General features: G+C 44.6%; 3 protein-coding genes across 5 annotated transcripts; 2 read left to right on the forward strand and 1 right to left on the reverse strand.

Annotated features, from left to right (window-relative positions):
* Positions 1-2335: 2335 nt before the first annotated feature.
* On the forward strand, positions 2336-6578 carry LOC133493883 (dnaJ homolog subfamily B member 9-like). 3 transcript variants are annotated; one of them, XM_061807836.1, is made up of 3 exons: positions 2336-2426; positions 2665-2965; positions 4538-6578. In XM_061807836.1, exons 2-3 carry the CDS (start codon positions 2749-2751, stop codon positions 4972-4974), a joined length of 654 nt encoding a protein of 217 aa, XP_061663820.1. In that variant the 5' UTR covers positions 2336-2426; positions 2665-2748; the 3' UTR covers positions 4975-6578. The 3 variants fall into 3 exon arrangements, with proteins under 3 accessions (XP_061663820.1, XP_061663821.1, XP_061663822.1); XM_061807837.1 differs by having other exon boundaries at positions 2340-2426; positions 2676-2965; XM_061807838.1 differs by having other exon boundaries at positions 2350-2426; positions 2718-2965.
* A 2663-nt stretch (positions 6579-9241) lies between these two features.
* LOC133493588 (aldo-keto reductase family 1 member B1-like) lies at positions 9242-17557 on the forward strand. Its single transcript, XM_061807101.1, has 10 exons — positions 9242-9298; positions 10263-10430; positions 10568-10684; positions 10777-10854; positions 10933-11055; positions 11129-11235; positions 13915-13996; positions 14192-14275; positions 15939-16021; positions 16095-17557. The coding sequence occupies exons 1-10, from the start codon at positions 9269-9271 to the stop codon at positions 16135-16137; spliced, it is 915 nt and encodes a 304-aa protein (XP_061663085.1). The 5' UTR covers positions 9242-9268; the 3' UTR covers positions 16138-17557.
* On the reverse strand, positions 17552-24387 carry LOC133493587 (aldo-keto reductase family 1 member B1-like). Its single transcript, XM_061807100.1, has 10 exons — positions 24214-24387; positions 21939-22106; positions 21637-21753; positions 21474-21551; positions 19284-19406; positions 18790-18896; positions 18427-18508; positions 18268-18351; positions 18082-18164; positions 17552-17992 (listed from the first exon to the last, which is right to left on the reverse strand). Exons 1-10 carry the CDS (start codon positions 24277-24279, stop codon positions 17950-17952), a joined length of 951 nt encoding a protein of 316 aa, XP_061663084.1. The 5' UTR covers positions 24280-24387; the 3' UTR covers positions 17552-17949.
* Positions 24388-25373: the final 986 nt, after the last annotated feature.

Consider the following 25373-nt stretch of genomic DNA (forward strand, 5'->3'; position numbering starts at 1 on the left):
CCATGTATAGTAAGAGCGTTTTTTTCCGAAAAACCGACCATGTATAGTAAGGCGTTTTTTCCGAAAAAAAGACCATGTATAGTAAGTCGTTTTTTGCGAAAACACCCATGTAGAGTAAGGCGTTTTTTTGCGAAAAAACACCCATGTATCGTAAGGCGTTTTTTTGCGAAAAAACGACCATGTAAAGTAAGGCGTTTTTTGCGAAAAAACCACCATGTATAGTAAGGCGTTTTTTTGCGAAAAAACACCCATGTATAGTAAGGCGTTTTTTGCGAAAAAACGACCATGTATAGTAAGGCGTTTTTTGCGAAAAAAACACCATGTATAGTAAGGCGTTTTTTTGCGAAAAAACGACCATGTATAGTAAGGCGTTTTTTTGCGAAAAAAACACCCATGTATAGTAAGGCGTTTTTTGCGAAAAAACGACCATGTATAGTAAGTCGTTTTTTGCGAAAAAACACCCATGTATCGTAAGGCGTTTTTTTGCGAAAAAACGACCATGTATAGTAAGGCGTTTTTTGCGAAAAAACACCCATGTATCGTAAGGCGTTTTTTTGCGAAAAAACGACCATGTATAGTAAGGCGTTTTTTCCGAAAAAAAGACCATGTATAGTAAGTCGTTTTTTGCGAAAAAACACCCATGTATCGTAAGGCGTTTTTTTGCGAAAAAACGACCATGTATAGTAAGGCGTTTTTTCCGAAAAAAAGACCATGTATAGTAAGTCGTTTTTTGCGAAAAAACACCCATGTATCGTAAGGCGTTTTTTTGCGAAAAAACGACCATGTATAGTAAGGCGTTTTTTCGCAAAAACCGACCATGTACAGTAAGGCGTTTTTTGCGAAAAAAAGACCATGTATAGTAAGGCGTTTTTTGCGAAAAAAAGACCATGTATAGTAAGTCGTTTTTTGCGAAAAAACACCCATGTATCGTAAGGTGTTTTTTTGCAAAAAAAACGCCCATGTAGAGTAAGACGTTTTTTTGCGAAAAAATGACCATGTATAGTAAGACGTTTTTTTGCGAAAAAAACCACCATGTACAGTAAGGCGTTTTTTTGCGAAAAAAAGACCATGTATAGTAAGGCGTTTTTTGCGAAAAAAGACTATGTATAGTAAAGCGTTTTTTGTGAAAAAACGACCATGTATCGTAAGGTGTTTTTTTGCGAAAAAAACGCCCATGTAGAGTAAGACGTTTTTTTGCGAAAAAAACCACCATGTATAGTAAGGCGTTTTCTTCGCAAAAAACGACCATGTATAGTAAGGCGTTTTTTTGCGAAAAAACCACCATGTATAGTAAGGCGTTTTTTTGCAAAAAAACCACCATTTATAGTCAGGCGTTTTTTTGCGAAAAAAACACCCATGTATAGTAAGGCGTTTTTTGGCGAAAAAACGACCATGTATAGTCAGGCGTTTTTTACAAAAAAAACGATCATGTATAGTAAGGCGTTTTTTACGCCAAAATAAATCACGTCTGAACAACGAAAACATGTTTCATGCATGAAACAAAAGTATCTTTTGTGTATAAACAAGAAATTGCATGTATTGTGAAGGGTGAATTCACGACAAGGCACTGAATTCAACAGGGAGGACTGTCGGTAAATAGTAATTAAAAAAATCTTGTCTTAAAAGTAGCTGCTGATAAAATGAAAAAATGCACCTAATTTGTTTGTTTTCAAAAGAAATATGGTGGAAAAAAAACCAATATATTCATTGATATTGTTCGATTTTTCATAAACTGTAAGAAAATTAGTGTCTTTTTCTTTTGGGTTCATGTGAATGTATACACTTCCTTTTGATTGCGTCTCCGTGGCAACGCCGCCCACAACTTTCAGGTCATATATCAATGGATTAGGAAGAGAAGACGTTTATGCAGAGCTTTAATTCTAAGGGGCAAAACAACATTATATATAATATAAAAAATATTAACTGCCTTTCCGCTCATTAAGTAGAATTACTATATTATTATTTTGTTAAATTTCTGCATTTTTTTTCTATTAGGAAATGCAACAGGTTGTTTCAATGAAGCTCCATGCCAAAGTATGGGTGTAAAAAAATGGTTGTTTTTAACTCAAGGAAACTGAGAAATTTCCAATCATATCTGTATTTTGGAGCAATTGGTAAATAACTAATTGCTTTTGGAACACGCCGTTCGCATCGCTCTCTCCCCCACGTCCCTTGAGAAAAAAAACGCCCTTGAGGCGAAACCGGAAGTACACAAAGTGATCCCTCTTGATTTCTCGTTCCGTTACGCCACGTGGATTGTTTCCGCCAATCACAGAGCTCCGAGTCACGGCGGCAGAGGAGTGGACCAATCGCGTTTCGAGTCGTGGTGCTGGACTCAGGAATGCATTTCGTCAACAAACGTTCGCTTGCGGTTTCGCATCAGCTGGACCTGTCAGCGGCGTCACCGGCCTCTTTTGTTGACTCGGGTAAGCTTCACTTTACGCAATTTATATCCTAATTCAGTTCAAATATTAAACAGACCAGCGAACCGCTCAAAATGGCGAGTTATTTTCTCGAGTCTGTAACCGTAAACTGTTGACTATCTCATCATAAAACGTGTCCCATTAGTTACATCATTTGTAAGTGTTGTTCTAATGTGACGTGTTATGAACGCTGGTTATAACTAGTCTGAAATCATGTTTTATTCGCGACATCGTTTGTAAGTGTGGTTTCAGTGTGACGCGTCGTGAACAAAAGTTTGTCAACATCCGCCGAAGGTGCCCAAGAAAAGAAGCCCCGAAAGCGGTCATGGCCACGGTGCAGTGCGTGTTGCTCCTCGCCCTTCACATCCTGCTCATCTCCGAGTTCATCCTGGCCAAGAAGGACTACTACGACATCCTGGGGGTGCCCAGAGACGCCACGGAGCGCCAGATCAAGAAGGCCTTCCACAAGCTGGCGCTCAAGTACCATCCGGACCGAAACAAGGACTGGGACGCCGAGGCCAAGTTCAGAGAGGTCGCCGAGGGTAAGGGATTTTACAAACGCAGAGAATGTTCTGGAGAAACTTGGTGTCACGTCACAATTCTACAAAGTGGTTTGCTTACATATTTGCATCCAACCATCCATTTTCTTACATGCTTATCCTCACGAGGGTCGCGGGGAGTGCTGGAGCCTATCCCAGCTGTCAACGCGCAGGAGGCGGGGTACGACCCGAACTGGTTGCCAGCCAACTGCAGGGCACATAGAGACAAATAGTCGCACTCGCTACACATTTTTCATAACTACTAGGTGGCAGTGGCATAATCCATTTTCTTAGCTGCTTATTCTCACAAGCGTCGCGGGGAGTGCTGGAGCGTAACGGGCAGGAGGCGGGGTACACCTGGAACTGGTCACGAGCCAATCGCAGGGCACATAGAGACAAATAGTCGCACCCGCGACACCTTTTCCATAACTACTAGGTGGCGGTGACGGATTGGAATGAAAATGAACACCATTCTCATAACCTCAAGGTGGCAGTGGCATAATCCATTGATTCATCCATTTTCTTTGGTGCTTATCCTCACGAGGGTCGCGAGGAGTGCTGGAACCCATCCCAGCTGTGAACTGGCAGGAAGCGGGGTACACCCGGAACTGGTCGGCAGCCAATCACAGAGCACATTGAGACAAACAGCTGCACTCACAATCACACCTTGGGGCAATTTAGAGTGTGTAATTAATGTTGCATGTTTTTGGGGATGTGGGAGGAAACCGGAGAAAACCTGCGTGGGCACAGGGAGAACATACAAAGTCTACACACCCCTACATCTCCCTACATAGAGGGAGCTAAAATATGTTTTAACTTAACCCTAACCTTAAAACAAAAGTTGATTTTAAAAAAAAAAAGATATACGCATATGTGTATGTTCGGGTGGAACGGTGGATCAGTTGGTAAAGCAAGTGCCTCACAGTTCTGAGGTCCCGGGTTCAATTCCGGACCCGCCTGTGTGGAGTTTGCATGTTCTCCCCGTGCTTGCGTGGGTTTCCTCCGGGCACTCCGGTTTCCTCCCACATCCCAAAAACTTGCAACATTAATTGGACACTCTAAATTGCCCCTAGGTGCGACCGTTGTCTGTCTTCATATGCCCTGCGATTGGCTGGCGACCAGTTCCAGGTGTACCCCGCCTCCTGCCTGTTGACAGCTTGGATAGGCTCCAGCTCTCCCTGCGACCCCCGTGAGGATGAGCGGTGAAGAAAACGGACGGATGGATGTACGATCGCTGTGTTCGTCTTTCTAAGACGTCCATATTTGCCAAAATACAATAAAAAAAACAAAATTTCTGCGCATGCGCAATACTCACAAAGAGACTTTGCAGGACCGGGAGCGCTCAGACAGTCACACCGGGATCGAACCCTGGTCCTCAGAACTGTGAGGCCGACGCTTCACCAGCTGACCCACCGTGCCGCCGCATCTTTACAAATTGTTGTGCAATTTCATAGACTGCGGAATTTTAATGTTCAAAAGATGTCGAGTGACACCGAATGAGCACCATTTAACTATTTGTACCGTATAAAAGTAATCAAATTCGAAACAAATAATTTCTCCGTGTTATCATCACAGCGTACGAGACTTTATCGGACGACAAGAGACGGCGAGACTACGACCGCTTCGGCCACGGCCCGTCGTCTCCCGGCGGCGGCGGCGGCGAGTACAACTTCCGGGAGCACTATCAGTCGTTCAACTTCCACGACATTTTCAAGGACTTTGACCTTTTCGGTCAGCAGCAGCAGCAGCACTTCCACTCCCACCATCAAGCCCACCAGAAGAGGTTCTTCCGGGAGGCGGCGGGAAACCAACAGAGGCCGCCCTTCAGGGGGGGAGGGGGGGGAGGCGGGGGACTGTTTGATGACATGTTCGAGGACTTGGAGAAGATGTTCTCCTTCAACGCGCACACTTCCAGGAGCGACGGAAGATTCCAGCGCTCGGTCAAGCAGCACTGCAGGACGGTGACGCAAAGGCGGGGCAACATGGTGACCACCTTCACGGACTGCTCCTGAAGGGGGGTAAACGGGGGGGGGGGGGGTTGTTTTCATTTTGAAATTGAATGCTAATTTATCACGTGGCTTTCAATATGAGATTTGTACTCGAGGAACAAAGCGGGGATGAGGTCACTTCCATTGAGGTCGGCTTGTTTACTCAGGAATCGGCAATGGGCGCGCGGATTCTTGGCTTGCAACAAGCTGCACTGGTGTATTACTTCGTTTTTTTCTTTCGGCTTGTCGCGTCTCATCGTTTTCCATCTAAGCCTATCTCTCCATCCTCTTCTCTTAACACCCACTGTCCTCATGTCTTCCCTCACAACATCCATCAACCTTTTCTTTGGTCTTCCTCTCCCTGACAGCTCCATCCTCAGCACCCTTCTACCAACATGCTAACTCTCTCGCCTCCGAACATGTCCAAACCATCGAAGTCTGTTCTCTCGAACCTTGTCCCCAAAACATCCAACTTTGGCTGTTCCCCTCATGAGCTCGTTTCTAATCCTATCCAACCTGGTCACACCAAGCGAGAACCTCACTAGCTTCATTTCTGCCACCTCCAGTTCTGCTTCCTGTTGTTTCTTCAGGGCCACCGTCTCCAATCCACTGTTTTATAAACTTTGCCCTTCACCCGAGCAAAGACTCTTCCGTCACATAGAACACCAGACACCTTCCGTACAAAAGTCTGCTAGTCCCCATTTTTTTTTAAGACGACGAACAATAACAGTCCCATGAAATGAACCGCGGAGATTTGATGCCTTCCTGAGGAGTTGGTTTAGAAGTAGAGAATATACAGCAGGTGGTGATGAGCCACACAATGAAGTTATGGGAAAGCGTAATGGAGGCTAGACTCAGGACAGAGGTATCTGCGAGCGACAGTCTGGTTTCATACCTAGAAAGAGTACCACAGATGCACTATTTGCCTTGAGGATGCTCGTGGAAAAGTACGGAGAAGGTCAGAAGGAGCTACATTGTGTGTTCGTGGATCTAAAGAAAGCCCAAGGCAGAGTACCAAGAGAGGAACTGCGGTACTGCATGCAGAAGTCTGGTGTGGCGGAGAAATATGTTAGAGTAGTACAGGACATGTATGAGGGCAGCAGAACAGCGGTGAGGTGTGCCGTAAGTGTGACAGAAGAATTTAAGGTAGAGGTGGGACTGCATCAGGGATCCGCGCTGAGCCCCTTCCTGTTTGCGGTAGTAACAGACAAGCTGACAGACGAGGTTAGACCTGAATCCCCTTGGATCATGATGTTCACAGATATTGTGAAAGCAGGGAACAGGTTGGAGGAACAGTTAAAAAGATGGTTACTATTATTATTATTTTTTTTTGTGAGAAGAAGCCAGGACTGAATATTTGATTTTTAAAAACAAAACAAACAAAAAAAAAAAGCACTTCTGTTATATTATGATGGAGATGTTTTGGGAGTTCACTATTTTCATGTTAAAAAAAACAAAACAAAAACCTCAAGCTGATCATGTGCAATATTTGGCACCTTTTGCTCTTCGTGTTGCCTATTATTTATCGACGGTGCCGATGGAATCATCATTTTCGAAATGTCTGCACTTTTACGAGTTTGTGTTGATCGACCGGATGACGTTTGAAAATGGAATTAAAAAGAAAAAAGTTGCGATACATATTGTGTGGCAGTTTGTTGTGACGAAAGTTGAATTCACTGCGCTCTGTGTTCCGATATGATCAATTATGGACGCCGAGGAGCAAAAAAATTGACCAGGAGCATATCCAAACTAGGAAACGCAAAGGTAAGGTGGACGTAAATTTCTTGAAAATTATACAGTGAAGAAAATAAGTATTTGAACCCCTTGCTATATTGCAAGTTCTCCCACTTAGAAATCATGGAGGGGTCGGAAACGCCACTGTGAGAGAGATAATCTAAAAAGAAAAATCCAGAAATCACTTTTTTTTTTTAAATGATTTGTGTGATACAGCTGCAAATAAGTATTTGAACACCTGAGAAAACCAATGTTAATATTTGGTACAGTAGCCTTTGTTTGTAATTACAGAGGTCAAATGTTTCCTGTAGTCGTTCACCAGCTTTGCACACACTGCAGGAGGGATTTTGGCCCACTCCTCCAGGCAGATCTCTGGGTTGTCACAGGTTTCTGGGCTGTCGCTGAGAAACATGGAGTTTCCGCTCCCTCCAAAGATTTTCGATTGGGTTTAGGTCTGGAGACTGGCTAGGCCACGCCACAACCTTGATCTGCTTCTGACGGAGCCACTCCTTGGTTTTCCTAGCTGTGTGCTTCGGGTCATTGTCATGTTGAAAGACCCACCAAGACCCATCTTCAACGCTCTAACTGAGGGAAAGGGGTTGTTCCCCAAAATCTCACTCACAATCGCAGTCGTCCTGTCCCATGTGCAGAAAAACACCCCCAAAGCATGATGCTACCACCCCCATGCTTCACAGTAGGGACGGTGTTCTTGGGATGGAACTCATCATTCGTCTTCCTCCAAACACAGTTAGTGGAATTATGACCAAAAAGTTCAATTTTGGTATCAAATCTTTCTCCCCAGACTCCTCTCTATCATCCAAATGGTCATTGGCAAACTTAAGACTGGCCTTGACATGTTCTGGTTTAAGCAGGGGAAGGAACCTTCCGTGCCATGCATGATTTCAAACCATTACGTATTAGCAACAGTCACCTTGGAAACGGTGGTCCCAGCTCTTTTCAGGTCATTGACTAAGTCCTGTCGTATAGTCCTGGGGATTCTAGACCCCACGAGGTGATATCTTGCACGGGGGCTCCACTCCGATGGAGATTGACCGTCATGTTTAGCTTCTTCTGTTTTCTAATAATTGTGGACAACAGTGGACCTCGTTTCGTAGATTTGTACAATTTTCTCTCTGGTGTCTTTGGACAGCTCTTTGGTCTTGGCCATGTTACAAGTTTCAGTCTTACCGATTGTACGGGGTGGACAGGTGTCTTTATCCAGCTACCGACCTCACCCAGATGCATCTGATTCAGGATATTACATGGAATGGAGGTGGACTTTTAAAAGCCGTCTTTGAGGGCAGAATTCCATCTGATAGACAGGTGTTCAAATACTTATTTGCAGCTGTATCACACAAATAAATCATTAAGAAAAACCATACATTGAGATTCTAGATTTTTCTTTTTAGATACTCTTTCACAGTACCTCCGATGAAAATTTCAGACCCCTCCATGATCTCTAAGTGGGAGAACTTGCAATATAGCAAGGGGTTCAAATACTTATTTTCTTCACTGTATCTGTAGCACTGGCCCCGGAGATCAAACATTTTTAATCGCTCTTATTTTGGTTTCTTTGGACTCATATTTTAAGTTTTCAAAATGTTATGATTGCCCTGTATTTACATTGTTAGAAGTAACCAGAGGTCACCATTGAACGGTTTTATAAAAAAATGTCATCATTCTCGTCCCTGAAAAATATGACTACAGGGATTCATATCTTAAAAGTCCTTATTTATTTTTACAACTATTATTATTTCTTTATGGTTGAGGAATTTCCACAATTGCCTTCTGTCGATATGAGGTCCACGTTAGGTCTGGACCCATGAGGCCCTTTAAGCGTTGACAATCAACTTTGCGGCCTGGACCCGGAACCGCCAGCGCATGTTCACCGCGTTGATATTCACGGTAAATTGCGAGGGCGAACGCACCAAGACGAAAGGGTGAGACGGGACCGGCCTCGACCCAGATGGCGAACCCAGAGGGGAACAATACGTGTCGTCACCGACTTAAAACGCGAAACATCCTATTATGCAGAGCGATTTCGACCCCATGGACCTCATTCCAAAAAAAAAAAAAAAAAAAAAAAAAAAAAAATGAAAATAATGAACGCAAAGGAATGTTTGCGACACGCTATGGAAAACAACATTCCGTGTAATGCACACCGTTAATATTCCATACGCCGCTTATTCTCATTCGGGTCACGGGTGTGCTGCGGAAACATCACGCTCGATTGAAAACTGCCGCAAATGAATCCCCACGCTGAAAAATCAATAAAAGCGGATCCATATTGTATATATTGTAGCATTAGCTTTGCCTGAACAGCGTTACACTCCATAATCGTCACAGACATCATGCTCTTAAGTGACTGTTTAATTTCCGACCCCCCCCTAGCCCCCCCCCCTTTTTTTTTTTTTTAAAAAAAAGATCTCCGCCTTCTCTGGTCGACATATAGCAACGCTCATGAGTGCAATTTTAGTTCTTCACCTTCTCGCACTTGCTTTAATTTCAATTTTTCATTTTTGTCGACATGAAAGGGGAGAAGATCGCAGAGATTCCTGCCGTTACGCTCAACAACGGCGCAAAGATGCCTTTTGTGGGACTCGGGACGTGGAAAGTAGGTCTTATTATCCACAATATTTCATATTTACTCAATACTGAGGGTTGCTTTTGCATCATTTATGTATTTTTTTCAACACGAGGGCAGTCATGGCTCCTTTAAAATGAGTTGATTCTATTTTAGCCACAAGCAGGATTAATTGTAATGCTCCTGTTTTTTAATGATTTGTATTTGTATCAAATAAATAAATTGCGTCTGTAAGCAACGTGGAAATGTGTAATTTCCACATTTGGAGGGCGAACTTGTAAATCAGGGGTCTCAAAGTCAATGTAACTTGGGGTCCCTGGAGGTGGGGTCTGGCTGAGCCTGGGGTGCCCCAGCCTCAGCCCACATGGAATTAAAATTAGAAATTAAATAATTCCATCTTCTCAAACATTTTTTTTTTTAAAAACACAAAAGATGAAGGACGCTGGTGGTTACAACTTGTGTGTAAAACTTCAACAAAAAATCTCCTTGGCAACGCTGCCATACTTTTCTCATTGAAAATTTGGTTCTCCGCTTGCGTCAAACTCGGTCGACATCGCACGCCCGACAGCCATCTACCCCGTCGCGATCGGTCTACTCCACACACAACGCCGTAAGAGTGCCATCCATATAAACCTCAAGAGCCGCACTACCATTATACTTTCATAATAAGGTGGGGGCCGCAAAATATCACCTTGCGGGCCGCAAATGGCCCGCAGCCTGCATGTTTGAGACCAATGTTGTAAATTATCCCCCCCCAAAAAAATGAGCAGAGGGTTTTATTTAAGTTGAACACTGACTTGGGTCCAGCCCCAGTGCCGGCAGGGAGTGGGATTTACCTGCGAAAAATGATCCCCAAGGATTCTGGGATAAGAAATGAAATTGTTTTGATTGGCCAATCCTATCTTCAGACTCCACCCCCTGTGAAACATTTTTACCTGGCCTCCGCAACAATACTTAAAATGTTCTTTCTCACTTCATCACCTTCTGGCGCCAGGCCGACGGAGGGACGGTCACGGAGGCGGTGGAAGTGGCAATCCGGACCGGCTATCGGCACATCGACACCGCGTACGTCTATCAGAATGAGCGGGAAGTTGGCGCCGGGATTCAAACCGCGGTCGAGCGAGGCGAGGTGGACAGGGAGGAGCTATTCATTGTTAGTAAGGTAAACCTCCACGGCCATTGTGTACAAGAACTATAAATCGAAGAATTGGGGATCAAGATAGTAACCAAGTGCAAAGATATCCCGGCAATCTGATTGGATGCAATCGTCCATCCCATCGATCCCATTCGCCAATGCAGTTATGGTGCACCTTCCATCTACCGTCCCTCGTGCGGAAGGCTTGTGAGAAGACTCTCGGTGACCTCGGACTGGACTACCTGGACCTGTACCTGATTCACTTCCCGATGGGCGTCAAGGTTTGCAATCCTTTCCCGCAAAATCCATTCATGATTGGTCCAATTCAGAATTGGGAAAAAAAGAACTTCCTGTTTGGCCACTTTTTTTTTAGGCGGGGGATGAGCTCTTTCCCCTGGACGAGTGCGAGCAGGTCATCCCTGACGGCAGCAGCTTCCTCGACACTTGGGAGGTAACGTAAGCGGCTGGGTCCAGAGCGCCGATGACTGAAGAGGTGTGATGCGGGACTATATCTGGCACTGTCTCACAGGCCATGGAGAACCTGGTCGATGCCGGCTTGGTCAAGGGTATCGGCGTGTCCAACTTCAACAAGCACCAAATCGAAGCCATTCTCAAAAAGCCGGGTCTCAAGTACAAACCGGCCATCAACCAGGTAGTTAACGAGCCCGATTAAAGAATCCATGCAATTAAAGTTGCACTGGACCACGTTCCAACTGGGTTTGTAGATCGAGTGCCACCCGTTCCTGATCCAGGAGAAGCTGATCAATTACTGTCATTCAAAGGACATCTTGATCACGGCTTACAGTCCTCTAGGATCCCCCGACAGACCTTGGTAAGACGCAATGTCGACTACAGCAAAACCTCAAGGTCAAGTGTCATGAAATGGCTGATTTTTAGTATGTTATTAATGAAAAAACGGCAGCCGATATGGACCCGTGCGTTTTTTCACCACAAAACATGGCTTTGGCGTATACGGCTTTTTGTAACTCCCACCATGAAAATCCTCTCGGGGGATTTGTTTTCGACAAGAAGCAGGAAGTGACGGAGGCAGTAGCGGATTTGTTTCTTTCTATTAGTTTTACCCGCAGGAAGGTAGCTCGTTGTTCCTTCGTGTTAGCCAAAATGCCGGCTCGTTGCATTGTTGCATATTGCTCAAACACTCGGGAAGATGGATTTATCCTTCATGCTTTTGCAAAAGATCCGGTTCGTTGTGAAAAATGGATTGCGCAGGTGCAAAGGACTTTATAGGGTTCCGCCCTGAGGGTGGGCGTAATCCGTAAATCAGGGGTGCTAAATGTGCATCGGAAGGCTTCCGTGCAGCAGCCGCTGAAAGACGGCCTCCGCAGGCCTTAAGAATCGCCACCAACCTTGCGGCCGCCTTGGCCTTGTCGACAAGGCCGAGCCGGGCGGCCGGGGTGGCTCGTCGCTGTGCCGGGCTGCGGTGGTTCATCTCTGCAGCCGAAGTGGATCGAACGGGGAGGAGGTTTGTTCGCGGCGTCATCGTCGGTCGCCGTTGTTTTTATCACCTTCGCGCGAAGATAGATCGTGCATTGAGGCGCGCATATCATCTAAGTATGGCTCGAAACAATAATATTTCCCCGGACACGTCCCTCGGCTGTGAGATGTTCTCTTTTTCGAAAAGAGCTTCTGTGTCAGAAGGGGCGTATTCGTCTCCCACAGTGTGAATGTTATAAGTATTTTCCATTTCAAGATCTATTTTAGAATGTTTATAGGGATGACACTTGACCTTTAAGTTGCATATTATACGGTATCGCAGTGTAATAATGGCAATTTTGTGGTTTTGAAATACAGTGCCTTGTGAAAGTATTCGGCCCCCTTGACCTTTTCAACCTTTCGCCACATTTCAGGCTTCAACCATAAAGATATACAATTAAAAAAAAAAATTTCAAGAATCAACAACCAGTAGGACACAATCATGAAGTGGAACGAAATGTATTGGATGTTTTAAACTTTTGTTTTAACAAATAAAAACCTGAAAAGTGGGGCCTGCAATATTATTGGGCCCCCTTTGCATGAATACTTCGTAGCGCCACTTTTTGCTGCAATTACAGCCGCCAATCGCTTGGGGCGTGTCTCTATCAGTTTTGCACGTCGAGAGACTGAAATTCTTTCCCGTTCTTCCCCGCAAAACAGCTCGAGCTAATTGAGGTTGGACGGAGAGTGTTTCTGAACAGCAGTCTTCAGCTCTGCCCACAGATTCTCAATTGGATTCAGGTCTGGACTTTGACTTGGCCATTCTAACACCTGGATCAGTTTATTTGTAGACTTTTCCATTGTAGATTTGGTTTTAGGTTTTGGATCATTGCCTTGTTTGAAGACAAATCTCCGTCCCAGTCTCAGGTCTTTTGCATATCCTGTTGGATTTTGGTTTCATCTGACCACAGCACCTTCTTCTTCTTCCACCTTCTTGTTCGGTGCGTCTCCCAGATGGCTTGTGGGAAACTTTAAACTGGACTTTTTCTGGCTTTCTTCTTGCCACTCTTCCATGAAGACCACATATGTGCAGTGTACGACTGATTGGCGTCCTGAGGGGCTCAAGGTCCGCATTGGGAGGAGCCAGATGAGGTGGCTAGGGCATCTGATCCGGACACCTCCCTGGTGAGGTGTTCCGGGCACGTCTCACCGGAAAGAGATCCCGGGGACGACTCGGGACACGCCGGAGAGACTATGTCTCTCGGCTGGCCTGGGAACACCTCGGGATCCCTCCGGAAGACCTGGAAGAAGTGGCTGGGGAAAAGTAAGTCTGGGTAGCCCTGCTCAAGCTACTTCCCCTGTGACCCGACCCGGAGAAGCGGTAGAGAATGGATGGATGCTTGCACAGTGCTCCTTGAGATGTTTAAAGCTTGGGAAGTCTTTTTGTATCCAAATCCAGGTTTAAACTTCTCCACAACAGTATCTCGGACTTGCCTAGTTTGTTCCTTGGTCTTCGTGATGCTCTCTGCACTTTAAACAGAACTCTGAGACTACCGCAGAGCAGGTGCATTTGTACGGAGACTTGATGAGATGCAGGTGGATTCTATTTATCATCACCAGTCAACAGTGGACCATTCAGAGATCCTCACCGTACATCTGGAGTGAGTTTGCTGCACTGGACGTAAAGGGGCCGAATAATATTGCACGCCCCGTTTTTCAGGTTTTTATTTGTTGAAAAAAGTATAACATATCCGATAAACTCCACGATTGTGTCCCACCTGTCGTTGATTCTTGATTTAAAAAAAGTTACCAAATTTTACATCTTTTTTATGTTTGAAGCCTGAAATGTGGCGAAAGGTTGATAAGTTCAAGGGGGCCGAACACTTTCACAAGGCACTGTATGTGTCTGAAGCCAAAATAAAACTACTGCTACACGCACGTTAACACTCAATTTTCCGGAAAATGTTCCAGCTCGAACCAATTTAGCCATTCGTTCTCACTCCAGAATCTTGTGACTACACACGCCCTAAAATAATTTCATTTATTTATTTAATTAATTTTTTTTTTACTCACAAAGGGCATTTTCCGGTGATCCTTCACTCTTGGATGAGCAAAACGTCAAGAAAATTGCAAGCAAGTACTCAAAGACGCCGGCCCAGGTAACACGCCCACCTCCTGCAATCGGAATGGTGAAAACAAAAATGGCGAACAGGAGCAAAAAAATAAAAAATACACGCTACTGCGTCCTCATATCCATATTTAAAGCTTAAAAACTAACAGATTTTTGTAACTGTTGTACTGAACTGCAAATGATGCCGACTCGCTTCCGTAACGCGGCGCGTCATTGCCGCCAGGTTCTCGTCAGGTTCCACATTCAGAGGAACGTGACTGTCGTCGCCAAGTCGGTGAAACCCCATCGGATCAGGGAGAACTTCCAGGTATAAAAAAAAAAAAAAAACCCATCAAGGGATACCATAAAACATATCGTTACGGGTAATTTTGGAAAAACTTTCATATTTAGTTTCTGATAGTTCATCTTGTTGAATTTCAAATAATGCTCCATTTTATATCATCACAGTTAAGCAGCAGTTAAGACAAGTGTAGACGCGAATATTGCCAATATAAATTTTCATTTTGTTTTTGCAATATGAATAAGTGTGTTACGATATTTATCAAAAGTAACTTGTAAATAAATTAGTCATACCGCTGCGAGCAGTCAGATAAAAAAAATGAGATTTTGACTTCATAAGAATAAGCCCTGACTGTATTGTCAATTGAGTTTGTTTGGGTATCCGTCTGGATAAAAATCTAGATTTCAAATATGATGTCAAATGCATTCGTCAAGAAACGTCAAGTTGGCCACTTGTTTCTGTCGCAGCGGAAAATCGTGCGTTTTCCCCTCCTTCCCGCAAACAGCCGGGTTATGTTTGGTACAATACGGGTGAAACGGTTGATGGATTCGCCTGTTCCACTGCAGCCCTTCTCGATAACGTTCCGCGTTTAATTCTTGTCAAGTTCACGATAAAACTAAATTCCACAAACGCACCTCATAGACACCTGTTTGCGTTTTGAAAGTGGAGTCCTTGCTAATTGAGGTCATGAAGAGGAGAGGTTAATCTGACTTTGGCCCTTGGTCCTGGTATGACCTTCAGTCGCCTCAAACTGGCCTTGTTGGTCCCCTTGTAGCATATAAAGTGAACTTTTATGTATACCATAATTTCCGGCCTACAAAGCCGTGACTTTTTGTTACACGTTTTAAACCCTGCGGTTTATGTGGTGATGTGGCTAATTTGGGCATTTTTTTTAATGGCCGCAAGGGGGCACTCGAGCGGAAAAGCCAAGAGAGACCGGGTGGAATATATGTGCCGAGGAAGTGATTTTTACCGGCCCTGTTAGTGCTGCGCAAGCGTGTTGCTGGTGTGTTTCTGGCGTTTCTCAGTGATATTTACTGGCAAGTTTTATTTTAACCTGGCCTGTTAGCGGTAGCTTTAGCGCAGCACTAGTTTTAGCAGGGCGATAGCGTTAGCCCTAGCATTAGCGCTGTGCTAGTGTGTTGCTGCTGTGTCTCAGTGATATTTAAATCGGTAAGTTTTATTTTAACCGGTCCTGTTAGCAGTAGCTTTAGTACAGCACTAGTGTTAGCATCAGCCCTAGCATTAGCGCTGTGCTAGTGTGTTGCTGCTGTTAATGGTGTGTCTCAGTGATATTTAGCGATAAGTTTTATTTTAACTGGTCCTGTTAGCGGTAGCTTTACTACAGCACTAGCATTAGCCCTAGCTTTACCGCAGCACTAGAGCTAATGTTAAACTTTGTGTACAGTCTTGGTAAATCTCGTGTTTCAATGTGGGCACTTGCGGCTTTTCCACAGCTGTAAATGGTATTTCCTTTACAAATGTACTCAGTGAGGGTTGCAACAAGGTGCATTCTGTAGGCCAGGAATTATGGTACATTTTATTATTATTATTATGACATGTATAGATCACCGTTGTAAAGGAGATCTCTGTCGCAACAGGTTCCTAGTTTCCAGTCAATTAAAAGCGGAGCAAGGGGACAAGATATAAGTCGCTCTCTTCAACTCTTTCCACTTTTCCCCTTCTCCAGGTGTTTGATTTTGCACTGAACGAAGACGACATGAACACCCTGCTCGGGTTGAACAAGAACTTTCGATGTTTCCCCTTTTTATGGTAAGTGGAAAGAAAGACGTGAGGCATGTTCCTGTGTGTGCGTTAACCTTCTTTGCTGTTGTTCTACTTGCAGGGCATCAAAACACAAAGACTATCCACTTAATACTGAATATTAATATTGGGAAGACCCCAAAAGTAGTTCTGCATGGGATCCAATAGCTGAGAAAATTGATTCGTGCTCAGTTTTACTTTGATTTATAGTCATTACCGTAATTCCCGGCCTACAGAGCGCACCTGGTATAAGCCTCGGTACACAGAGTTTAACGCTAGCTTGGTGCTAGCCTTAGCGCCTCACTAGCGTTAAACTCTAAACTCTGTGTACCGCTGAAAAAAAGACTGGATAGCGCATACATAGAGCATTACGTCGATTGGTTGAAGCCAGTTGGCCGCCTTCTTGGTACTCCCAAAACGTGACTGTCATTACAGGTTGGATTATATATATTTTTCCTCAATTTGGCGTGTAGGATCAAAACTGGTCGTGTGAGTTTGACATTTTTTCTGTTCTGGTAATATGAAGGATTTGGACTTGGTAAGCTTAAAAAAAAAAAAAAAAAGGCTAAGCGCAAAGGAAAGACGAACAAGAAACCTTCCATATTACCTAGGGCCCGATTTCTGTGACGTTAATTTTCCCAAAATACATTGTGAAGCACTATCATCACAAAATAGCAAAAAAACCTCAGCATTTTTAGTCATAAAAACCTTGAATTTTTAAGTCAATCAGTTCGATATATTTTTGGAAATAAGGACTCGCAATGGGAAAATACATGCTCAACACATTGTTCATTTGTTGTCTCTGCGACATCCTATTTCAGACAGAACATTTAAATGTGTGTCCTCGCATTTGAAAGTCAAATACTTCTGTATTATAAAATTCATAAAAAATTTCACAAAGTGTTTTCTTGCTTATCCACTGATGAAATTCAGGAAAATATTTACAGCGCTTTTTTGCGAAAAATCGGCCTATAAATGGTGAAGCAGAGAGTGAACAGTGAATAACAACTGTAAAAACTTTGTTCGAGTGAACTAAGCTCATCAAAAAAAAAAAAAAAAAATAAAAGCATTTACAAAAACTTTAACAGTGTCAAAGTTAATCTTTTGAACTTACCTGTGGAATGTTTTCTCACAGCCACGCAACTGACGATTAGATCAACGCAGTTAGTCGCTGCACAGGTCAACATGCTCGTTTTGGGAGTATCAAGATGGCGGATGGCGACTTCACTTTTGGTGGCCAATGAGCCATCCAGTCTCTCTCTCTCTCTTTTTTTTTTTTTTAGATCAGCGCTTATAGCCCGGTGCACTAACGCTAGTGCCGCATCACCGCATAAGCAGCAGGCTTGAAAGCGTGTGAAAAAAGTTCCGGCTTGTAGGCCGGAAATTACGGTAATCAAGTTTTTTTTTTGCGAATTAGTTGCACAGTAGTTAATTTCACACAAATGATCACATATGAAAAAAAGCAGTATATGCACCACAACTATTTTATTGTAACATATTCCAGTCAAAGAAATGTGCATTTAGTTGCCCCCCCCCACCCCCCACCCCCCAGTCCTCATTAAGAGCATCCAAGGACGCCGCATCCGTGTCGTGCGGCTTCTGCACGCGGGCGGCAGAAGTGAAAACAAATGAGGCAACGCAATCACAGCGGCAGCAGTCACAAGTGCCACGTATGACTCGCAAATAAGAGGAAGTGCTTGTATCACGGAAGGAAGAAAAAAAAAAAACTGCATAGCATTAACGTATCGATGCATTGTAAACCTTGTCGCTTTTTGTGAAGCTGCTGTGATTGAGTAATTTTTTTTTTTTTTTAATAAATCGGGGTTGCAAAAAAATTCAAGACTTTCCTTACACAAGGACAGTAACAAACCACTAGTGCCCGAAAGAAAAGTAAGCGGTCGTCCGTCTTTTTGCAGACGCGAAGATTTTCCCCGCCATCAGAATTCAACGTGGAAAGGGTAATCCTTGTGCTTCACGCACCTGGAGGGCAATACAAAATAAAAATCAGGTATGAAAAAAAAGTCGTGCCAACAAAAAGTCTTAATACATTGTAATTACTGTGTACTCACGATTTAATCGGGCAGACTCTCCAATTACGATCGAACCCCAATATGGTCTTCATATCCTCGTCGCTAAGTTGAAAGTCAAACACCTGCAAACATTTAAATCAACAAAATATAAATGCTGAGTGGGTATCGTGTGCAAATAATAATAATAATAATTTAAAAAAAAAAAAAAAGGTTCCTGTTCTCTACCTTGAAATTCTCCTGGATGCGGTGAGGTGTGACTGACTTCGGAATCACGACCACATTTCTCTGGATTTGGAAGCGGATCAGGACCTGCGTTGACACCCATGGTGAATTTTCCTCCCCCTCGCTACACTTTTCCACGCTCAGCTTTCACGACCGCCGTACCTGAGCGGTGGTTTTTTTGTACTTCTCCGCGATGGCCACGATGTCGGGGTGCTCCAAAAGCGACGGGTCGTCCGGTTTCGCCCTGCAACGCAGCAGAGCAGATGTTGCCACGCGCTAGTCTGAAATCTGTTTTAATTTTTATTTCATAAACCTCAACTGTGGGTTGACCTCTTTGTATACACTGTAAAGTTTTTTTTTTCTGCTATAAAAAACAAGCCTGTTGAACTAATGTGACTCAGCGATGGCATATTAAAAATCATAACAGCCAATAAAGCCGACTGCATCAGGGCTGTGTAGGTGAATGACCTCTAAAATTAATAAAATGCGCAATAAGTGAATCGCCGTCAGTAAAGCGAACCTTACCAGGGTCTGTCAGGGGAGCCGAGGGGGCTGTAAGCCGTCACCGAGATGCCCTTCGAGTGGCAGTAGTCGATCAGCTTTTCCTGGCACAGGAACGGGTGGCACTCCACCTACAGGCGTAAACGCGCAACTGCAGTCAAACAATCATCAACCTTTCTGGAAGAACCTAAAATAAACATTTGGCATTTCCGCGGCTCCTGATCTCATTGTCTGCGAGTTTGTGTGCAATGGTTACAGGGCAGAGGGGAAAATGGCAGCTTAATTTAATATGTTGCAAGATGAATTCGAGATAAAGGGTAAACAACATCCTAAGCTTATTAGCCTAGCCTAAGGGCTAAACCGCATCAAACTCGGGAATTAGAAAATCTTTTGTTTTCCCTTCTTAAGAGAGGAACACGAGACTTTACCCCTCAAGTCTTATTTTTTTGCGATGACTGCCATATTTATAAAAAAAGAAATAAATATTTTTTTAAATATTGTTTTTGTGTTGGTGTAACCTGGTTATTAGCAGGCGTGTATTTGAGGCCCGGCTTGTTGAGGAGACGCTCAATCTGATCCCGGTTGAAATTGGAGATGCCGATGGCTTTGACTAGACCGGCATCTACCAGTTCTTCCATCCCCTGAAACACAAAAACATTTATAGTTTTTATTTTTTACTTAAAGGGGGAAATCCATTGCTTTGCATGAACAGTGTATCCAATAGTTTATGTAATATGTACCCTATTTTGACAAGGTGACGTTAAATCCGCTCTCATTTAATAGTGTTTTGAGAAGACTTAGACAATTACGAATTTTCACGGGCGCCGCCATTTTCGCAAGTCACATGACCTACGTGTGCCGACGTGAGAAGTACCGTGCTGCAACAAAGACTCCGGACGCCGAAGCCTGGCTAAAGGCCACCCCGGACGTTGAAGCTAGGCTAAAGGGCTCTGCCAAAGGAGCTCCGGCATCCGGGGCTAACGGCCTCCGCCGCCTGGAAGCTCTGCTCGCGGGCCTTTGGCCTAGCTTCGGCGTCCGGCGGAGGCCTTTGGCCTAGCTTCGGCGTCCGGCGGAGGCCTTTGGCCTAGCTTCGGCGTCCGGCGGAGGCCTTTGGCCTAGCTTCGGCGTCCGGCGGAGGCCTTTGGCCTAGCTTCGGCGTCCGGCGGAGGCCTTTGGCCTAGCTTCGGCGTCCGGCGGAGGCCTTTGGCCTAGCTTCGGCGTCCGGCGGAGGCCTTTGGCCTAGCTTCGGCGTCCGGCGGAGGCCTTGGCCTAGCTTCGGCGTCCGCGGAGGCCTTTGGCTAGCTTCGGCGTCCGGCGGAGGCCTTTGGCCTAGCTTCGGCGTCCGGCGGAGGCCTTTGGCCTAGCTTCGGCGTCCGGCGGAGGCCTTTGGCCTAGCTTCGGCGTCCGGCGGAGGCCTTTGGCCTAGCTTCGGCGTCCGGCGGAGGCCTTTGGCCTAGCTTCGGCGTCCGGCGGAGGCCTTTGGCCTAGCTTCGGCGTCCGGCGGAGGCCTTTGGCCTAGCTTCGGCGTCCGGCGGAGGCCTTTGGCCTAGCTTCGGCGTCCGGCGGAGGCCTTTGGCCTAGCTTCGGCGTCCGGCGAGGCCTTTGGCCTAGCTTCGGCGTCCGGCGGAGGCCTTTGGCCTAGCTTCGGCGTCCGGCGGAGGCCTTTGGCCTAGCTTCGGCGTCCGGCGGAGGCCTTTGGCCTAGCTTCGGCGTCCGGCGGAGGCCTTTGGCCTAGCTTCGGCGTCCGGCGGAGGCCTTTGGCCTAGCTTCGGCGTCCGGCGGAGGCCTTTGGCCTAGCTTCGGCGTCCGGCGGAGGCCTTTGGCCTAGCTTCGGCGTCCGGCGGAGGCCTTTGGCCTAGCTTCGGCGTCCGGCGGAGGCCTTTGGCCTAGCTTCGGCGTCCGGCGGAGGCCTTTGGCCTAGCTTCGGCGTCCGGCGGAGGCCTTTGGCCTAGCTTCGGCGTCCGGCGGAGGCCTTTGGCCTAGCTTCGGCGTCCGGCGGAGGCCTTTGGCCTAGCTTCGGCGTCCGGCGGAGGCCTTTGGCCTAGCTTCGGCGTCCGGCGGAGGCCTTTGGCCTAGCTTCGGCGTCCGGCGGAGGCCTTTGGCCTAGCTTCGGCGTCCGGCGGAGGCCTTTGGCCTAGCTTCGGCGTCCGGCGGAGGCCTTTGGCCTAGCTTCGGCGTCCGGCGGAGGCCTTTGGCCTAGCTTCGGCGTCCGGCGGAGGCCTTTGGCCTAGCTTCGGCGTCCGGCGGAGGCCTTTGGCCTAGCTTCGGCGTCCGGCGGAGGCCTTTGGCCTAGCTTCGGCGTCCGGCGGAGGCCTTTGGCCTAGCTTCGGCGTCCGGCGAATTTCTTCTGGGACGGTACATCCGCACATGTAGGTCATCTGACTTGCAAAAAGGGAAGCACCCATGAAAATTCGTAATTGTCGATAATCTTCTCAAAACACGATTAAATGAGAGAGGATTTAACACATATCGTCAAAATGAGGTGTTATAATAACAGGTTATATGACTTATTGGATACACTGTTCTTGCAAAGGACTGGATTTCCCTTTTAATGATCCCCTTCTATTTGTGTAATCTAAGGAGCTCCACAGGGCTCCATACCGGATACTCCGCTTTTGTTACTTGAACGTGCATAGGGTGAATGAAATCCAATCATTCATTTGCCCATATTAGCTTTTAAAAATTATTTCGGCAGACTCCGAACTCACCTCCCATGTCTGCAGGAAATCAGAGTTATCAGGAATCGTTTGGCCCTCGGCATCCAAAGGAAACAGTTCACTGCCAGCCTGTATAATTACAAACACGACTAGAGAAAAGAAAAAAAAAAAAATCTAGAACGACAAACAGTAAGTTTCCCTTTGCAGCACTTACCTTGAATCCCATTGGCCAGTGAATGAGATAGAGGTCCAGATAGGCCAGTTTGAGATCGCTCAGGGTCTTCTCACAAGCTTGCCTAACCATGGTCTTGTCGTGGAAAGTGCACCACAGCTAAAAGTACAAAAAATATTACGAATACTTCCAAACAGGCATGAACCTAATTTCATCACAATACCATCTGACTGCAAGGTTAGCGCTTTTATCTGGAATTGAACCACCATTTTAGGGCTTCTTTGTTGACTCCTACCACGCTCTTGTGGCCCGGGAGGTGCATATTTACACACTTAACTTCTTACCTTACTGACAATAAAAAGGTCCTCGCGCTTGACCACGCCCTCGTTAATCATGGCGTGGATCCCGTCGCCGACCTCCACCTCGTTCTGGTACACGAAAGCTCCGTCGATGTGCCTGTACCCTGCCGAAATGGCCGCCTTCACGGCGTCTGTCACTTTTCCAGGGGGGGACTAAAAAGAAATATGATTGGATATTTATTTTTGAACAAGTACAAAAACAACCCTTTCAACAGAGAGTACATTTTACTCTAACGTATACTGTCAGTCTGAAAAGAAGGAAGAAATCAAACTCATTGAAATAACAAACCAAGTATAAACCAAAATACATAAACAGCTATTATTTATGAGGGAAAGGAATCAAGCCCCGCCACAAATAATAAAAGAGACCTGCCCTGTTTTTTTAAAAAAATATTTGCCTGTATATTTTTAGCTTAAACCAGGGGCGTCAAACTCATTTTTGTCGCGGGCCACGTCGTACTTGTGGTTTCCCCTCCAAGGGCCGTTATGGCTGTGAAACCATAAAAATCTTTCATGGGTTTTTCAACAATTGTTTGGCAACACAAAACTGCTTGTAATATCTCAACGTTATCATTTATGATAGGACAATTTTAAATTTTGGTACAGATTTGAACAAAAAAAAATTAAATAAAATCATGGAAGTTGATGAACATGGTTTGCCTCCGCGAGCCACATAAAATCATGCGGCAGGCCAGATGTGGCCCCCGGGCTGTGATTTTGACAACGGTGGTTTAAACTAAATCTATCACAAACTACGATCCCAAGCAATTGTTCCACAAGTCTTATCAAAATAAAGGCAACTGAAGCATGACTTAAAATAAAAAGACATCTATTTCAAATACAGTAAGTAGCACACCTACTGCATACTTGCATAAAAAAAAGCGAGGCAAACAAAATCAAGTGTGTGAGATTTGACGCAAGTTCTCGTGACAAAAAAAAAAAAAAAAAAGAAAAATTCCCAAATTATGCACAGCAGTGTGTGCCAGGTTTTAAGTGCGCACTTTCTAACCACCTAAATAGCAGCCTCTGCAGTTAGGATATCGCGTATTAGCAATATGACGATATTATTGCAATTAATAGTTCAGCCAAAATTGTCACCAATTAATACTTTATATTATTGAGGATTGTGGCATCTTGGAGTGTTACTGGAAGAGCAGAAAATGTTTTTCCAGCGATGAATAAAGGAGGGAAAAAATATTAAAGCATTCACTTTATATGCAAAAATCTTCACACACACACACACACACACACACACACACACACACACACACACACACACACACACACACACACACACACACACACACACACACACACACAAACATGCACACAGAGCTATATCTCAGAATATAGTAAAAATAATTCATCCATTTCAGTACTAAGCTAAACAGTTGGGTTAATACTTTGAGGCTCAAAACCCGTAATTTATAAATTTTAAAAAATGACATTGTTTAATACGTATAAATATTGTAACTTCTAGAGTTAGTGTCTTTGTTGGGCGCTATAGTCATTTTTTTCTGCTTGCATATAATAATAAAAAAGAAACATTTCAGTGTATAGTGCTTCTCTTGAGTTCCACTTTTTAAACTCGCTTACGTTTTCGACACTTTTCTGATTTATCGTCTTCACAGCAACGTATCTATGCATACAGAATATTAATATATTCAACCTCCATAATAATTGCGAAAAATATTTTTTCCCCTAATAGGACGACGTGATCTATTTCACTTCAACGACCATATGAACAAAACGTCACGAAATCTATTATGAAACCAAATTGCGACACTTTGCTTGCAACTTGACCTGTATTGCTAGCTGGCTAACACCTCCTCACGCGTATAAAATGGGATTTTTAAACCAAATAATAAAAAGAAAATGTACAGTTATATACAGATGCTCAGTATTATGTTGTGCGTCGCAACCGTCCATATCTACATTTAGAAGCGTCACGTGGTGTGAAATATGATGGATAAATGTGGCGAATCTGCCAGCATCAAAAAGCCGTCACGCCATTAATGTGTTGGCTAGCATTAGCCACGGTCAAATATTAAAAAAAAACTAAATATTTCACTCTCAGTCAGATTATTTCCGACGCTTTATGCAACAGTAAAGTAACGCCAAAATATACTACAACGTGTCAAAATAAGTTTATATGGACTCGCTCCTCTCCCGTCGTGCATGTTTGGGGGGGGGGGGGCGACACCCAGAGAGTAAAGTAAATTAACTTCTCGATCGAGAACATTCGCAACGGACCACTCACTTTCCACGTCCCAAGGCCCACGATGGGCATTTGTGCACCGGTGTTGAGCTTCACGGATGTCGCCATTGCTTCGGAGGACGAGTGCAGTGAAAGTCGCGATTTCCGTCAGGTTGCCTGTTGTGGCCAACAAGTGGTGGACACGGCAGCGTATTTTAAGCATCGTCGATCGATTAGTGATGCCTCGCAGGTTGCCCCGGGCGTGAAATCGAACAGACTTCACACACACACAACATAAAAAAAAACCCAAACAACAACAACAAAATCACTCACACCAATATTCCATACATTTATACTTTAGTCATTAAGAAAATTAAATCATAATAATAGTGACAAATACTTCAAATGATATGATCTAATCCAGGTTGCTGCTGTGATTTGTCACGCCTGAAACATTTTCTGACGTTCTTTTGTGGCCGCTGGAGGGTGACAGTGCACCAGCATAGCTTTAGTCAAATTTATCTAAAATGACAATTTAGCCTCTCTACTTCTATTTAGTCTCGTGTGAATGGAAACTGGGCTTGTATTTACACTTGAAACCACACTCACATACTGTTCACTTAGTGCAATATTGCCATTTAATATTTATCTTCCATATGTACTTTCACTGATCTAAAACAAACAAACAAACAAACAAACAAAGACTGGATTGTTCATTGGCCACCTAAACTGATTTCGCCATCTGCCATCTTGAGACTCCCAAAACAAGCGTGCCGACCTGTGCAGCGACAGCGATTTCGTGGCTGTGAGAAAACATTCCGCAGGTAAGTTCAAAAGATTTACTTTGACACTGTTAAAGTTTGTTTCTCAATGATTTTTTTTTCTGAAGAGTTTAATTCACTTGAACAAAGTTTTGTTTCCTGTTGTTCACTGTTCACTCTCTGCTTCACCTTTACAGGCCGACGGTTTTTCGCGAAAAAGCGATGCAAATATTTTCGCAAACTTCAGTGGATAAGCAAGAAAACACATTTTCTGTGAGATTTTTGATGAATTTCATAATACAGAAGAATTTGATTTTCAAATGCGAGGAAACAAGTTTAAGTTTTCTGAAATAGGACGTCGCAGAGACAACAAATTTAGCATGTATTTTCCCATTGCGAGTCCTTATTTCCCAAAATATATCTAACTGATTGACTTCAAATTGAACATTTTTAGGATAAAAA

The sequence above is a fragment of the Syngnathoides biaculeatus genome, chromosome 20, assembly GCF_019802595.1.
Source record: "Syngnathoides biaculeatus isolate LvHL_M chromosome 20, ASM1980259v1, whole genome shotgun sequence".
NCBI classification, from domain to species: Eukaryota; Metazoa; Chordata; class Actinopteri; order Syngnathiformes; family Syngnathidae; genus Syngnathoides; species Syngnathoides biaculeatus.